Genomic DNA, 16859 nt, shown 5'->3' on the forward strand with positions numbered 1-16859 from the left:
CCTCTTTTCACTTCCCTTTGAATGACTGCACAGAGGTTTTTTAGAGAAGGAAACCATTTTGGGAGAGAGAAAGTATTTAAGTGTACACCGTTATTCAGATTTAAATCTGCTTTGAATAGCTTACTGTTCTTTTTGCTCTTATCAGGTGGACTGCATTAAGTTCACCCTTTCTGTAGTATCACCGCGACCACTGAGGTCAGTCTGGGTTGTGGATGACCATTTCCCAACTCAATTACCTTAACCTCCACTAATGCCTCGAGGCAGAGTGTATCCTGGACGACTGCCCTGTTTACTCAAGACACTGTCGTTAATGATGGAGGATGAGGAAGGGGTTTTTTGATTGGCTTTGATGTGTTTTATTTTATCAAATACAGTCACACATGCACACACACGCACATTTCCCAGCAATGTTTTTAGACCAGCAGCACCGGTGTTTTTGTGGGTGACTGGCTGTTACTCATTGGGCAAAGTGGAGCTAAATTGAATAAGGTTATATGAGGTGGTGTCACTGTTCTCACCTGGCGTGGTTTGATCAAATCTTAGGTGCTTTGCAGCTCCTGGCCATAAGACAACAGAAAACAGCCTGTTTGTTTTAGATTCTCATCGTTCCCTCTTTTGCAATAAATGTCCTCAATGTCTGTTCATCGTGTGAATTCATATTGGAAAAATTAAATTAATTAACTCCAAAGTGATGCTTGTTGTTTTTCAGCACAGGCAAACTTAATTAAAGAGGTCCAAAAACACTGTATGTGTTTGTTGGAAACAGACTGCATTGTGAGCTACTTCTTGGAGTCATGGAGCTAAGATCAGAGTACAAGCTAATTATTGACACAGGAATGTTCGTGTATGTGTGTGTGTGTGTGTGTGTGTGTGTGTCCTCACAGGAATAGCTCAGTAATATCCTCTGAAGTGTCGGTCCTCTCGTTTAAAGGCTCTTTTTTTATATATAATTGACGGATGACGGAGTGATTATGGAGTCGCAGGTGAAAACATTTCATTGGAAACTCAAATGTGAAAATAATACAGGTGTGGATGTGAGTCAACCTTTGTATGTGTCGACATTATGAGGGAGGGAGGAGCTGAGTGGGAGCACAAGTACACTGAGAGAGAGATAGGGAAGTCTGACCAGGTTGCCAGATGGATACTGCGGCACCTCCAAGCTTCAGATGAGTCTGTGATCACTCTCCAGCATCATGGATCAGAGTGGATTTATGATACTCAACAGGGCAATTGCTCTGACTGACACCAGCCACCATCTTCAAGTTAATTTCTGAAGCTACTCCTTCAAGATGTTGAACCATCCTTCGCCTCCCACTTGTCGGTGGCTCTTACTCTCTTTCCTGTTGTTGGTGGCGTGTGGTTGGAACAAGGCAGCCTCCTCTCTTGGGGATGGCAGGAAGATTTGGCAGCAGCCTAAGCCGGACCCCATCTTAAAAGGCCAGTCTTTCCTTCATGACAACTTCCCTTCAGGGTTCCTTTGGGGTTCGGGGACGTCTGCCTTCCAGACAGAGGGAGCCTGGGACCAGGAGGGGAAAGGCCCGTCCATCTGGGACCACTTCACCCACTCCTCTGTCAGTGCTGTCACTGCCGATGCGGTTAGTGACAGCTACGCTCACTGGGAAGAAGATGTGGAGGCACTGGAGTATCTCGGTGTAAGATCATACTCTTTCTCTCTGTCCTGGCCCAGACTCTTTCCTGATGGGGATGCCAGAGGTCAGCCCAATACAGCTGCTGTGGAGCATTACAGCCATCTCATAGAGAGGCTACTAGACAAGAGAATTGAGCCCATGGTCACTCTCTATCACTGGGACCTGCCACAAGTCCTACAGGAGCGCTATGGAGGCTGGAAAAATGACACAGTAGTGGGACTGTTTGAGGAGTATGCTGCATTTTGTTTCCGCACATTCGGGAGCCGCGTTAGGTACTGGCTCACCATGCATAATCCATACCTGGTGGCTGTGCAGGGGTATGGGACAGGTGTGCATGCTCCTGGAGAAACAGGGGGTCCTGCTGGCTCTCTCATTGTGGCGCACAACCTGATCAGGGTAAGTTAGACAGGGTGTACTAATATACAGGGTGATATACTGTGCTTTATCTGCTCGGGCTGTAAATGACAGTACATGAAGAATTTCTCTGACGATATAGACTCTGTGTAAACTTTGAACTTCTCCAGCAGTATCAGTTTGCATCCTCCAACGATTTTGAGGTCAGAAGGCGGTGAAGCAAACACAGACCGCTCCAGCGCTCTGATATATTTTGTTGCAATCAAATTAAATCAATAAAGACGATGAGGTTTGATTTGTAGTATATAAAACGGTGCAGCCAAGTGCAAAATCTTAACACTCATCTCCTCGATGACAAGTTGCTCATATTTTATTCTGGCAGGTTTGTGACCAGTAAACAGGACACTTAAACAGACACTGAGGTCAAAGTCCACCACATCAGCACTTTTGTGCTGGAGAGAAACAGTGTGTGACAGGAAGTCATGGAGATACGCCTCATTAATAATCCCTCACCATAACGCAGTAAGCCTGTCAAAGCACAGATGGTATGTGTACAGCTAACACTGTGCAGATAGCATGAGCAAATAGTAATTCTCTGGTGCCTAATAGATTGTTTTCATGATTACCCTATTACCTCCGCTAAGGAGCTCATGTCTCCTCATTTGTTTGTTGCTTATTATGTTTTGTTTAGTACAGTAGCTGAAGCTGAAGTAAAAAATGTGGTTTCAGATGTTAATTAAAGCTGCTGTAAGCGTTATTTTCATGTTAAAATAAATATTAAAGAGCTCTATATTCCCACTTTATCCAATAAGGACAGACAATTCTGTAAAGAGATGGTCCTGTCTGCTCATGAACATGTAGAGAGCAAGATCCTCCTGGTCTGGTACCCACACCGGCATCAGGGAACAAGTAAAGCTTCCAATTCCAGCGGTCCTGGTGACGGATTACACTACCAAACAGGCCAAGTGATGAAAAATGCTTGAAGAAAAGAAAGGGGCAAAGAAAGCTGCCTCGGAAAAAAAAAGAAGAAAGGAGTTGTGCAAGTGTGGTGACGTACAGAAAAGGGATGGGCTTGCTAACTGCAAAGTGGACAGAAAGTTAGCTAAAAATGCCGGCAACGCTTACTATAAACTTAAAATAGATTTATATCTTGAAAAGGGTAATATGTTTAATTCATACTCCAAACAAATTTGTCCGGACTGGGAGCTCGGATCACCGGAGGAGTGAACTATATCAGGTGTGGGGGGACGTCAAAATATCTGCTGTGATAAAGTCCTATTGTACTGTTGTTGACTACAATACAATACATCATTGTACTGTGTCTGCTGTGATTTCCAGGCACACGCCAAAGCATGGCACACCTACAACACCCACTTCCGTCCAGCTCAGAAGGGTAAAGTATCCATTGTTCTGGGATCCCACTGGGTTGAGCCTCAAAGAGGTAAAGCCACAGCCGATAACGTTGAGCTTTGCCAGCAGTCAATGGAGGCTGTCCTCGGCTGGTTTGCCAACCCCATCTTTGGTGATGGGGACTACCCAGCCTCCTTAAAAATCAAGCATGGAGCCCTCTTGCCCATATTCTCCCCTGAGGAGAAGCTCTGGGTGCAGGCAACAGCAGACTTTTTCGCTCTGTCCTTCGGGCCCAACAACCTCCGTCTGGGCCGGAGCCTGGTCCAGTACGGTCTGACTGTGACCCCAGACCTGAGGCGTATCCTGGGCTGGATAAAGCTGGAGTATGGGGACCCGAGGGTGCTGGTGGCTGAGGCAGGCTGGTTTTCTGAAGCCAGTGTGGGAAAGGAGGACACAGTGGCTATCTACCTGATGAAGAGGTTTATCAACCAGGTCCTGCAAGGTAAGAGAAGAGGTGAACCAAATTAAATAAAGACAATGTAAAAACTCTTTCCACTCTTTATTGTTATATTTTCTTTTACAGCTGTCAAGTTTGATGGTGTGCAGGTGTTTGGCTACTCTGCCTGGTCATTGGTGGATGGATTTGAGTGGAATAATGGCTTCACTGTCAGGCGAGGCCTTTTCTACATCGATTTCAGCCAACCAAACCGAACCAGGACCCCCAAGACCTCTGCTCAGTACTACAGACATGTTGTCGCTGATAATGGTTTCCCCAGTGATGAAAGAGAAAAAGAGATCAGAGGCCGGTTCCCCTGCGACTTTCACTGGGGTGTTGCTGACTCCACTTTACAGGTATGAAGACAGAGAATCTGAGATTTTACAGCAAAGACAAAATTAAACGTATGACTATATTCACTCTGATCTTCTTTTATGTATGTTTTGTTATTGTAGGTCCACTTCCACCCTTTCTCACCACAGTTTACCGACACCCACTTGTACAGCTGGAACCTGACAGGGGACAGATCACTGCGTCCAGTCCCAGGGGCGACGGTCGACACCAGACAAGCCCAGTGCACTGACTACTTGGCCATTCGCAGTCATCTTCGCCTGTTTGAGCCCACTGGGGCATCTCACTACCGCTTTGCCCTGAACTGGTCTCTGATTTTACCCCAGGGAGACCTCTCTAATGTGAACACTGAAGCTCTGAGGTAGAAATACACAAACACACAAACATGGACTTCCACTTCAGTCTTCCCAAATTTAGCCCGGTTCAGCAATTCAATTAGAAAATATTACCCTTATGCAACAAAGTATATTTTTCATATATGTAGATCTAATATATATATCTGTATATACATGTAAACATACTGTGTGTATCTTTTACTTACACTTTTGATACTTAAGTACATGTTCTAACAGAAATTTACTGTTGATACTTGAGTTTATTTGAAATTAGTTTTACTTAAGTACTTTTCGTATGTTAAATGTTAACTTTTTCTCCCCATAAATTAAAATGTACTTTTAATATATTACATTATATTTTTCCAGTATATGTCAATATAAGCTTGTTCCATAAGGTTATATTACCTGATCCACACCATAGATTTTAGCCAGATTTAGATGAATTTAAAGATATTTGACTCAGTCTCTCTTTGTGTCTTCATTTATTACCTCCTGGTTCTACAACATCTTAAAGGTACTACCGCTGTGTCCTGACCGAGCTCAAGAAGCTTGACATGAAGGCTGTCGTGATTCTCTACTACCCCACACACAGAGCTCCCAACCTGGGCTTGCCTGGTCCACTGCATGCCTCTGGTGGTTGGCTCAACTACAGCACAGTGGAGGTGTTTCAGGAATATGCAGCACTGTGCTACCAGGAGTTGGGGTCCTGGGTTCCATACTGGATCACCATCAATGAACCAAACAGACTGGTAGATGTTTATTCTAGTGTGATAGAGAAGCATCAGGCAGCTCATAACCTTCTTCTGGCCCATGCAAAAGCCTGGAGGCTGTATGAGAGGGAACACTCGAGTCAACAGAGAGCACTGGTGTCGCTTGCTTTACACGCCGACTGGGCCGAACCTGCAAACCCCTTCCTGGACTCACATACAGCAGCAGCACAGAGGTTCCTCTTGTTTGAACTTGGTCGCTTCTTAGACCCACTGCTGGGGACTAGATATGAGGAGAAACACAGCAAGAGGGACTACCCGCAAGAAATGAAGGCATACCTGGAGGAGAGAGCTGGAGTGATGGGCCTCCGTGAATCCCCTCTTCCTAACTTCACTGAGACTGAGAGGGAGGAGCTGAGAGGGGCGTTGAGTTTTATAGCACTGAATCATTTCACTACCCGTTTGGTCTCTCCGTATCCCAACACACAGGCCAGTTCTCAGCAGAAACAACCTCCCGATCATGGCTGTCTGATTCTTTCTGATCCCACCTGGTCCTCGTCCAGTCTGGGGCTGGCTCTTGTGCCCTGGGGCCTGAGGAAAACCCTGAACTGGGTGAGCCAGAGATACGGAAGGGCTCTGCCCATCATCGTCTCAGCCAGTGGGATTGATGACCAGGCTCCTATGGAGGACAAACTCAGGCAACACTTTCTCAAGAGTTATCTGCAGGAGGCTTTTAAAGGTGGGGCATACATTTTCAGGGTTGGGTCAGATTATTTTGAAATGTAGTCGGTTACTAAATACAATTTACATGACAATTTTTTGTAATTAGTAACATAACCCATTGGATTACAAAACGTCTATAATCTAATCTAAATAAATTTGGATTACCTTCAAGCCAAACATTGAAAATATTGCCCTCAGACTGAAAAATATTAAATTGTTGAAATATCTAAAAAATAATCATCACTCAAAAAATGTTTCGACTACAAACACAGCGAACTACAGGTGTACTACGACACATGGGATGCTAATTTTGCTTAAAGGAGACATATAATGCTCATCTTCAGCTACATAATTTTATTTCGTTATACTACTAGAATAGGTTTAAATACTTTTGTGCTCAAAAAACCACATCAGTTGTCTCATGCTGTCCAGTGCTACAGCTCTGTATTCCCCCTCGCACTCTGTTTTAGCTCCTGTCTCTTTAAGGCCCCACTCCTGAATATCCAGTCTGCTCTGATTGGTCAGCCCACACATGCCTGACCCAGCACCGCTAACAACAACAGAGCAGCTGTGCTAAATAAATTCTTACCTGCCAAACTAGCTGCTATGCATAAATAATGCAAATGTATGATGTCACAAAGTCACAGAATTAAAGGCGGGACTGCTGACGAGGCGTTTCAGGAGCAGTGTTTTCTGTGGGAGAGAGGAGCTTCTGTTGGTGTGGACTTTGACCTTTTTAACTTTCAAGATAATTTACATACACACAAACCAATTAGGAAAAGAAAGGAAAAAAACAAAAGGCACAATAGATCTCCTTCAAGTTTTTGTTGTTGCTGTTTTTTTAACCAAAGGCCACAGTGGAGAACTTTGCTCACACAGCACAAGAGGGGCACTATTCATTATTGGGTTTTTTTGTGGGTTGATAGAGTATTGGTTATCATGAAAATAGTTTCAGAATCTTAAAGTTGACAGATTCTAAAGACATAATCCAAAACCTGGACTGATTATATCTTATTTTTTAAAATCCTGATTACATGTAATCTGTTACTACTCAACCATGTACATTTTAAGATCCTTCTCCATCATTCTGCTAATATCTGATGGTCCTCTGATCCAGAATGTGTTGTGTGATTATGTGTCTCAGTAGGAACAAAATGTTCAGTGTTCAGGGTGTTGAGGTATAGACACACCTACACACACAGTACAGGTTTTATGGTCATATTGCTTCCTATTATAAAAGCCAGACTTAATGAGAAACCAGGAAGACCATAATAAGAGAAAGGAAGGGAGGGAAAAACATTACAGTGACAATGTTTATCAGTGCTGTGTTCATACTTTGCCCTTTATGGCCCTAACAGCACCTGTGTGCAAATATACAGGTGCTGTTTTCTGATAGTGGGCATGTATTTTTAGCATTTGGTTGTTTTTTTTAAACTCCTTTATTCTATTTGTCTCCAGCTCGACAGTTAGATCGAGTAAACCTGCAGGGCTTCTACTTGTGGAAGCTGCAAGATCGACACGTCCCTCAGTTTGGCCTCTTCTCCTCAACCCACCACCAATCCAAAGCCAAAGCCTCCGTCGCTCTCTACAAAGAGATCATCAGTCGTGGCGGTTTCCCCGAGGATAACACCGTGCAGACCTGCAGGTCTAGTGAGCGTCATGAACCGTGCTCTGCGTGCGCGTGGATGTTCAAGAACAAAGCCATGCTGGTGTTTGGAGGCTGCCTCCTAATAACAGCGGTTATGCTGGCAGCGCTCATCATCTTTGTCATCGTCACCAAGAGAAACCAAACAAGAGGCAGGAGGAGGGGGGTGAACAGGAGGAGGAGAAGGGAGGGGGTCCCTGTGTGCTCATGTCCACGTGTTAAGTGCTAACTGAAGAGACAGTGACAGTGTAATGTAGCAGAGAAACTGTGTGTCTGGTCGTATATTGCTTGTATCTGTGCTTCAGACAAATGTGTGATGAGCTTATTAACAATTACTGTCAAGATAAAGCGTCTCCATCCATTTCACTGTAACAAAGGGTTATTAAGATCGAGGGTAATGGGTGAGAAGAATTGTTAAAGCAGTTTTGTTTGTATGTTTCTACAGTTAAATGACCATGAGGTGGCAACAGACTCTGCTGACTCATGTATTTGATTATGTGATATCTATGGTTTACTTTGCTCACCTCACCTTTGACCTCCAGCGTGCAGAAAATATGTCAATGCCATTATACTAGTGCTGTAATAAAGTGTCTAGATCAGACTAAAATATGTTTTACATGTAAAGTTTAGCTCAGATTTGCTTTTGGATTGTGTTTGTATGAAGTTTAGACATTTTTTCAAGTGGTATCCACTTTATTCAAACACCACACTGTTTTGCAATTTGCCACGGACAGTTTGAATCTCCATGTGACAATGACGCCCTCTAGTGTCACAGTTTGCAGCTCTGATGAAATGAAGTGAAACACGGCCACCCTTTGTTGAAAATAAGAAGAATACCATAAAGCACCATGTTATCTGTCCAGCGATGTTTGTGAGAGTACAGCTAAGCATGTAGCACATCTAGATGACTGCATCTCCGTCCCTTTTAACCAGTAGGCAGGGCTGTGTCTTAATTGTTCTCCTAATGTGGTTCTCTGAGGATTTTCTAGTCTATTAAGAGTACAGGATTTTCTTTTAACTCACATTTTCTCTTTATGTGTCTTCAGCAGCACGTACCCCATGACCTTCATCTTTGATCTGTACATTAGTAATGGACACACTGGTTTCATGAGGATTATTGCTTGCTGTTTACTGCTGCAAATGGAAAGCAACTTTCTCTCCATATTCACAAGACTGCATCCACAGATGTGGACTTGAGTCTCCTCGAGTCACTTCTGATGACTTGAGACTCGACTTGGACTTTAAAGACTCAGGACTTGATTTAAGATGACTTGAATGACTTGTCTGTGATCATTTGATGTTTTAAGTTAAATAAAAAACTAAAACTAAAAAACTAATTTAGTCTGGATGTCAGTATTTCACAGTTTAAATTTACATTTAAAAAAAAAATAAATTAAAAAATAAATAAGCTTCAACAAAACTATTTTTTTTATTATTACATTTATTTCACTGGCTTTCAGTTATAATACAAATACAAGTCATCAGAAGAGCTGCCTAACTTCATCCAAGAGCACTTTTTGACTGTTTTAACTGGTTTGGTAAAAAGTTTAACTGGTTAAAGTGGGATCATCAGATAAAAAAAGATTGATTTCAGTTTACTACAATACTATAAAGCAACTCACTCTTCATGTTCACAGGACTGCATGTGACAGGCTGATGTACTTTAGACCAGAGCCTGATTGATACCTTATTTTTTGGGCAAAGGGAATAAAGACATTCTGATATCGATATATCGGCCAATAGGCGGGATATTTTAAACTTTAACATCAAACTTTATTTTCCAAAATAACAACTCACTGACACTGGAAATGTGACAGACTGTAAAAATATCACATCAACATTTAGGGCAAAATACACACTGATACCGATATATCTGTGATAGGTCGATAACGGATGATAATATCGGTCGGGCTCTACATCAGAATTGAAAAGTGTTGCCTAACATCATTGTAAAGCATTTTTAAACTAAAATAAAGTGATCATATGGTCACGCTCATATGTAACCTGCCAGTCACTGTGTGAAACCCTGTTTACTTTTTAGTTCAGCTCTGAGATCACTTGTATTTTGCATTAAAACGTGTTAAAAAATGTCAATTTAACCTTTTTTCTTTTCAATGTAAACTACCCTTAAAGACATCACATGGTTGTAACGTTAATAACAATAATAATGCTGATATTAATAATAAATTAATCATCATGAACACACCAGCCAATGGGAGAAGGTGTTCGGGATGGCAATACAGATCACATGACCCCCTCTCCTCCAGACTGCATGCAGTTTGGTATTAAAATGTTTTCAGTCCCACCAACCATTGTGTTGTTACACATTTGAGATGATAGATACATGCTGAGCTCTTTTTAACGAGTCATACCCTCACGGTGACACCCGGGACTGACGGCACTCGCGGTGAACGACGTTACAGCGGTTGTTTTTTGAGGTTGTATCCAAAAAGTGCCGAGCGACTGTAGGCAGAGCGGAGCTAGCTAGTCAGGTCGGACGGCGGCGAGGCCCCAACCGGACGGGAACACGGGGGAACCATGGCCAACATCGCAGTTCAGAGGATAAAACGGGAATTCAAGGAGGTGCTCAAAAGCGAAGAGGTTGGTCGTCACGTTTGCCAGTTAACGTTGCCGCTTTCATGTTTCCTTTCTGTGGCTACGAGGCTGAATCTGAATGACGCGTCGCTGGCTCAGCTGTCAGCTTTCTAACCAGCAAGCTGCTAGCTTTAGCTAACTATCAGACACGGTAGTGCATCCGGCTCCAGACGGCTAATAGCGCTAGCTGTTAATGTGCCACTGAGGGGAAGTTAAACCGAAGGATCTTACTGTTGTTAGCGAGCAGTATCAGGTTATGGAAGCGTTAGTAGAAAGCCGTTAGTTCGTGTTGCTAACGCTTACCATGCCTACTATGGTAGCCAAGCTAGCTGTGTTAGCACAAGACAGTCTGGTGTTATCCGCGTGTAGTACTATAAGATTGTCTCTCATATTTGTCCTCCTGGACCTACATAGATTACTCTAATCTTACACTAGAGGACATATTGTGTGTAGATCCGTAAGATGTGTGCAACAAGTTGAGGTCAACTTTGGCTAATGCTGCGGGGGGGTGTCAACTTATGCTGCATAGGCAGGTTTGAGTTTGACAGCGAGCTAGCTTAACACTTTGCAGCCTGTCTGCTGAAGTTAAAATGCTTCTCTGCCCTTTTCACCCATTCAGACGAGCAAAAACCAGATAAAGGTGGATCTGGTGGATGAGAACTTCACAGAACTTAAAGGGGAGATAGCAGGGCCACCTGACACACCGTATGAAGGTGAGGGGCTCATTTAGCCACACTAACCTGTCTGCATGGTTGCACAATTTCGTTTTGTGACATTGGGAGTCACTGACAGCAACTTGATTTTTGTCAAGGCCTCACCAACTAACTATCTGAAGGGGCTTTTAATCCTTAATAATGTAAATTAAAACAATGTGCTTCTTTCTTGAAACAACCCTGTCATTGTGAATACTCTCATTTCTTCCAGGGGGTAGATATCAACTAGAAATTAAAATTCCAGAGACGTATCCATTCAATCCACCCAAGGTAGGGATTCATTACTGTCATTGTTACTGATGATCATCCCTTTCCTTCTGGATATTGCCTGTAGAAATGTTCTATTACCGCGCTAATTCGCAGATGACTTTCTCCGTCCCTCAGGTGCGGTTTATCACGAAGATCTGGCATCCCAACATCAGCTCAGTCACAGGTGCAATATGTCTGGACATTCTCAAAGACCAGTGGTGAGTGAATGTGTGGAAAGCATTCCTAACATTCCTCCTCCATCATACATCCATCACGAAATACGCTTCTAGCCGTGTAATTAATGTTTCCCCTACCAAAGCCTCTAATGCTAGCTTTAAAACTGTGCACAATCCAAACTCCACCTCATCACAGTACAGCACATAAAGGTAGGTACAACAATGTTAAGTAGGTGAGTGAGCCCGAGGATGATTTGGAAAGCATTAGTTGTTATTATTAATCCCAACTTTTTATATCCAAAGATGTGTGTGTCCAGGCTAGGGCTTCACCTAATCATTATTTTCATTTTCGAGTAATCTGCTGATTATTTTCATGATTAATCTTGTGGTCTATAAAATGCGATAAGGTTGTGAAAAACAGAGCACAGTTTCCCCGAGCCTGTAGTGACGTCTGCTTTCAAACAGCTTTCTTAGCCTCGGGCTAAGTGCAGAGTGAAAAGCACTCTAGATCAGAGGTATTTAAACTAGCTGGTCCACTATCATGTTAGGTATTAAAATATACTTCCATCACTCCCATGCAATAACAGAAACTTTTGGGGAAACGCACCTGTAGAAGAAGTATGTTGACTTTGTTTTTGTGTCACCTGTATGTTCTTTCAGGGCAGCAGCGATGACGCTGAGGACGGTCCTCTTGTCACTACAAGCCTTATTGGCAGCCGCAGAACCAGATGATCCACAGGACGCAGTGGTAGCCAATCAGGTGGGTTTGCATGTGTATTTATGTTGAAAAATGTATTATGGATATTCATTTCTACTTTTTCAATCAGAATAACACATGAATATAATAATGTACTCATTGTCACCTGACACCTGATATCTTCTAGGAATCGGTTTATTGTGGTGTTGTGATATAGATCAAATGTTTTCTGGTTGTAAAAGCTTCAACTACAGTTAGCTGTTTTCTGAAATGATTATGCCAAGAGCTCTCAACTCATTATGACTGTGTTTAAAGTGACTACGAGGAACTTTTAAGTGTTTATGAAACGTGCCTCGTGATTCCTCTGATGATTATAAATGACCTGTAACAGCAAACGAGACCATCAGCAAAAACACTGCTATTTTTATATAGTCTCTCTGTCACTCGCTTCCAAAACAAATGCACGCGCCGCTGGCACGCTCTAGCAAAGATCTTTACAACAGCAGTCACTGGTTGGCTGCTAGAGTCAACAAAAAGTGAAAGTCCCTTGTAATCACCTTAAGGAACAGTAACTCAGTCCTGGTGGTTGGGGACTCAGAATTCATGAATGTGTAAACACCTTCTCTAAGCACCCCAGTACTCATCCTCAACACAATATAATGATAGTGACAGAATAAATGATTATGTCTCTATCATTTAATTCTACCACACCTGCCAAGGCAAACTGTTTACTACTTCCATCAAGTGGATTGGGCTTGTCCCAAATGTGAGATGTTGGTGCTTTTTTTTATGGTCTTACATTATATTAATAATGTAGGAACTGTTGGCCGAACAAAATACGTTTTTTTTATGTACCAAACGATTTATGGAGAAAAACATTAACAGATAATAAAATTAACTGTCAGATGAAGCCCTAGACTGCTGTGAAAGAGTGGTGATTAGATCAGGAACTGATTTATACCTTAAATTGACAATAGGAAGTGAAGACATACAGGATGGATTGAGAGAGAAAGATTAGTGCTCGGCAGGCTCCCAATCGTAGACTTTGCAAATGCTATAATGATATACACCTCACACATCTGCCTTGTTGACAGTATGTATCAAAGACTTACTGATGAGTTTCCATGATAACTAGTTGTACATTAGAGACATTAAGTTGCGTAATTTTTACAGTGTTATCATATTAAATTTCACAAATTTCAGGAAGAATTGTATTTTTTGCGAAATGTCTCTGGAACGAAACGCGGTTGTTTTGGTCGTCTTGGTTTTTATGCCAGGTTCACCTGTGCATGCCCCTGGATTGTTACCTCAAATGTCCTCACATAGGTTGTTGCATTGAGCTTATTTTCTGTGCTCCACACCAGCTAGATGTTACATGTTAAGCAATATTGAGTGCAGTGCAGGTAATGCGAAACTCTTTTGAAATATCATGTGTAGGCAGCTAGCTGTTTGTCCTACTCTACTGAACACATTATAACACCTACATACTATCAGTAATCCCTCGTGTAGTAGCCGTCATCTACTGCTTACCAACCCACATCCCAATGAAACATACTTGAAGGATTAAAAATGAGGCTGGATAAGAATCAGTATGGTGTAAGATTGTTTTTGTTTTGTAGCTGTCCAGTGATTTTTATCAAATAAAATGGTTTATTTTGATTATTGAATGCCAAATATAGAGCGGTTCAGATGATCTGGACGTTGTTAGACTCTCCTCTAGCTGCACTGAGAAAACCACATGAACATTTTTAAGATTAAGAGTATTTGATTAATTTAAATGTATTGCCTTATGATCATTTGAAATATTCTATGTTAAGTCAAAATCAATTTAAAATGTTTTTTATTGATGTAACAGTTTAAATGTTAATAGTTTATGATGATGGAAAATCTACACCTGCGTTACATTTCAAGAACACAAACACAGCATGGAAACAGAGTGAGACTCTAACCATCACAGTGACGTGTGCAAAATAGTAGAAAGGGGTCTTAAGTGATTCTGCTCGTAGGCAAATATGTGCTTGAGGATCCAAACGAAGTAGAAAATCACAATGTTTCAGTTGTTGACCGTGGTATTTTGAACCCCTTTCACACAAACTCACTGTTGTTTTTCCACGTGTTCATCACACAGTACAAGCAGAACCCAGAGATGTTCAAACAGACGGCGAGGCTCTGGTCTCATGTCTATGCAGGCGCTCCCGTCTCCAGTCCGGAGTACACACGCAAAATAGACAAACTCTGTGCCATGGGCTTTGAAAAAGTAAGTGTCTCTCTGCTTGTATCCTCCCCTGCTGTGCATTGTACTGCTGCAGAATAAAAACTGAATGATTTCTGAATGGGTTTTGTTTTCTTTCCCAGAATGCAGTAATAGTGGCGTTGTCGTCGAAATCCTGGGATGTGGAGACTGCGACAGAGCTCCTGCTCAGTAACTGAATCTTGACACCATCTTCCTCTTGATCCCCGTCTCTCCTCCTCACACATACACGCCCTCTCTCCTCCCTCTGTCTCCAGGCGCCTTTCCCTCTGTCGCACCCTGTGTTTCACAGTGGACTCCTCACCTCCACCCTTCTCCCTCCTTTATCCCCTCTGTGTGACATCTCTCTGCCCCGCTCATCACCTCTGCTGTACCACACTCCAATCAGTTGCTCTGTGAGCTCTCACCTCTGGTTTCTTTGAGTTCATTCAACATTCCACTCAGCGCTACAATCAGAAGTTGAACCACATCTCACCCCCTTTGAAGCGAATGCCAGACTTAAGACCCCGCCCTCGCCCGCCAGTCTCCCCCAGCTTCCCTGGCTGTGTCCAAGAAGCGGCTGTCAGCAGCTTATCCTTGCCTATGCAGTGCATTTACTTTGATTTGTGGAAACCTTTTGTAGGAGAGAGTCAAGCCATTCTAGGGGGCTCTTTTGGACCTGGTTTTTGTTTTTTTTTACATACTTTTGGACCGGTTTTCTAAACAGGGATTGAGCAAAGTCCTAGACTAACCACATTTTTAAATTGGTCTCTTTGGTCTTGGAGCGTATCCAACATCACTACCTTCACTCATCCCTATACAATAAACTAAAATAGTATTTTGGGGGCACTCTAAAATGAGCAGAACATTTAAATTTCAACACCCTTTTCAATCGTCTTGTTCCGTCATTTTAACTTTTCAAGGGAAGTCTAAAGTGCAGCAGGTAGTAAATATGGAGATACTCCGCCACAGAGTAGGACGAGGCTTATTCCCTGTTCTCGACACCAGCTCATAAAGTGTCACTGAGGTGTTCACACAGTAGCCAGACTCATTTTCATGCCATGTACCCCCCTCCTTCAACTGTCCGAGGAACCCAAAGCTCCTGCAGCAAACCCCAGCGCCCAGTCTCCCACACCTGTTCTCGACACGGCTTACTTCACCTCTCCCTCTCCCCACATTTTTTAAAACTTTTATTTGGTTTCGGCCTCCTGCAGGAATACATTTGGATTCTTGTTTTTAAACTGAGACAAAACAGAACAAACAAAAAGAAAAATGAAAAAAAAAAAAAAAAAAAAAGTCAAGCCGTTAATACAACCTGTCACAAGTCTGGATGGAAATAGTTGAAAAATGAGTTTGAAAAATATTGCATCATGTTAACTAAGCCAACAGATAAATATGTCAAAATGATTCATCTGTAAATAAAGATATTAAAGTCTGTGTAAATTAATCCACTCTGTCCTTTCTGTGGTGTCTTTGCGGTGCTGTGTGATATTTCTCAACTGGAATAGTTTCAATTAGTATGTCACAGTCAGATTCTTATAAGTTTAATCTCAGTCACAATATTGATAAATAGAGTAACTGTTCATGTGTGCTGTTGTTTAGGATCCAACGTGTGTATACGCTTGTTTTGCTGTGCATACATTTGCATAAAATCCAGGGTGAGGCACTGAATTTACAAGACCAACAGAAATTGAACCTACGGGGAATTTCACCGCCAGTGAAAATAGAGCAAGCCAATTTAGATAAATGTGCACGCAGAGGAGCTAGCATTTCTGTACAGTAGCACTTTGGACTCAAACAGTAGATTTGCACTGCTGTTGTGTTTCGTTGAGCAATACAGAGCCTCGACAAGGAAGTGATTCAGGCGCTTATCATAATGTCCAGATCACCTCGCTTATAGTGTGCACACTGAGAATGAGCACAACAACAGATGGCCTGCTTGGTAGCATGTAGTGCCATGCTGAACCTCTCCAAGAAACCCTGGCATTAATCTGAACGCTGCATACTCGCACCAAACAGGAGAAAAGCTGCCGCTGATGTGTTTGTCTTCTAATCAACAGCTATACGGGGTGTCGGTCCAATAAAGGACCTTGGTGGCTACACTGGGGAGGATTTAACTGTACAGGTCTGCACCCCACTGAACCAACCTGAGGTTTCCCAGACATCCAGAGCAATAAAGGCTCATTTTGTATCATTCCACTGGATGTTGGCATATCTCACTAGTATATCTGCTATCTGGATCTGCTCCAAGCATCCCAGAGCAGAGGACTGTACTACATAAGGCTGAATACCTGAGACTGAATATAGAGCACGCTGGCTCATCTAACATCACTGAGATAATTACATCTCTGCGCTATTAAAATACGCACACAATAAAATAACTTGTTGCATTATTAAAGAGTGAAAGGGTCCTGTAAGACTGACTCCTCCTTGGATACGCTTTCTTCAAGTCATGCCACAGAATCATTTTAATGTTTGGACACATTGGAAGAAGATGACTCCCTCAGGATTGCTGCAGGGAATTAAATGGAAATCAGAAATACTTTATTGATGCCGGAGGGGGGAATCCGGTATGTTAGAGGGGCTCCT

At 42.5% G+C, this 16859-nt stretch overlaps 2 protein-coding genes across 2 annotated transcripts; both read left to right on the forward strand.

Annotated features, from left to right (window-relative positions):
* The first annotated feature begins 1262 nt into the window (after positions 1-1262).
* On the forward strand, positions 1263-8857 carry klb (klotho beta). Its single transcript, XM_084352610.1, has 6 exons — positions 1263-2045; positions 3342-3855; positions 3937-4205; positions 4305-4561; positions 5050-5981; positions 7424-8857. Exons 1-6 carry the CDS (start codon positions 1290-1292, stop codon positions 7837-7839), a joined length of 3144 nt encoding a protein of 1047 aa, XP_084208736.1. The 5' UTR covers positions 1263-1289; the 3' UTR covers positions 7840-8857.
* Positions 8858-9868: 1011 nt separating this feature from the next.
* Positions 9869-15717, forward strand: ube2ka (ubiquitin-conjugating enzyme E2Ka). The gene is made up of 7 exons (XM_084353692.1): positions 9869-10211; positions 10825-10918; positions 11130-11188; positions 11303-11385; positions 12004-12103; positions 14169-14297; positions 14396-15717. The coding sequence occupies exons 1-7, from the start codon at positions 10149-10151 to the stop codon at positions 14468-14470; spliced, it is 603 nt and encodes a 200-aa protein (XP_084209818.1). The 5' UTR covers positions 9869-10148; the 3' UTR covers positions 14471-15717.
* Positions 15718-16859: the final 1142 nt, after the last annotated feature.

This window comes from Pagrus pagrus (genome assembly GCF_965226575.1).
Source record: "Pagrus pagrus genome assembly, chromosome: 5".
Classification (NCBI taxonomy): domain Eukaryota; kingdom Metazoa; phylum Chordata; class Actinopteri; order Spariformes; family Sparidae; genus Pagrus; species Pagrus pagrus.

What these genes read in the sequence shown, in the direction of transcription:
- klb (XM_084352610.1), top strand. Translation starts at nt 1,290, where the DNA reads ATGTTGAACCATCCTTCGCCTCCCACTTGTCGGTGGCTCTTACTCTCT. An exon ending in TGGCGCACAACCTGATCAGG is followed by an intron (nt 2,046 to 3,341) that starts GTAAGTTAGACA and finishes TGTGATTTCCAG; the next exon opens with GCACACGCCAAAGCATGGCA. An exon ending in TATCAACCAGGTCCTGCAAG is followed by an intron (nt 3,856 to 3,936) that starts GTAAGAGAAGAG and finishes TTTCTTTTACAG; the next exon opens with CTGTCAAGTTTGATGGTGTG.
- ube2ka (XM_084353692.1), top strand. Translation starts at nt 10,149, where the DNA reads ATGGCCAACATCGCAGTTCAGAGGATAAAACGGGAATTCAAGGAGGTG. An exon ending in ACCTGACACACCGTATGAAG is followed by an intron (nt 10,919 to 11,129) that starts GTGAGGGGCTCA and finishes CATTTCTTCCAG; the next exon opens with GGGGTAGATATCAACTAGAA. An exon ending in GTGCCATGGGCTTTGAAAAA is followed by an intron (nt 14,298 to 14,395) that starts GTAAGTGTCTCT and finishes TTTCTTTCCCAG; the next exon opens with AATGCAGTAATAGTGGCGTT.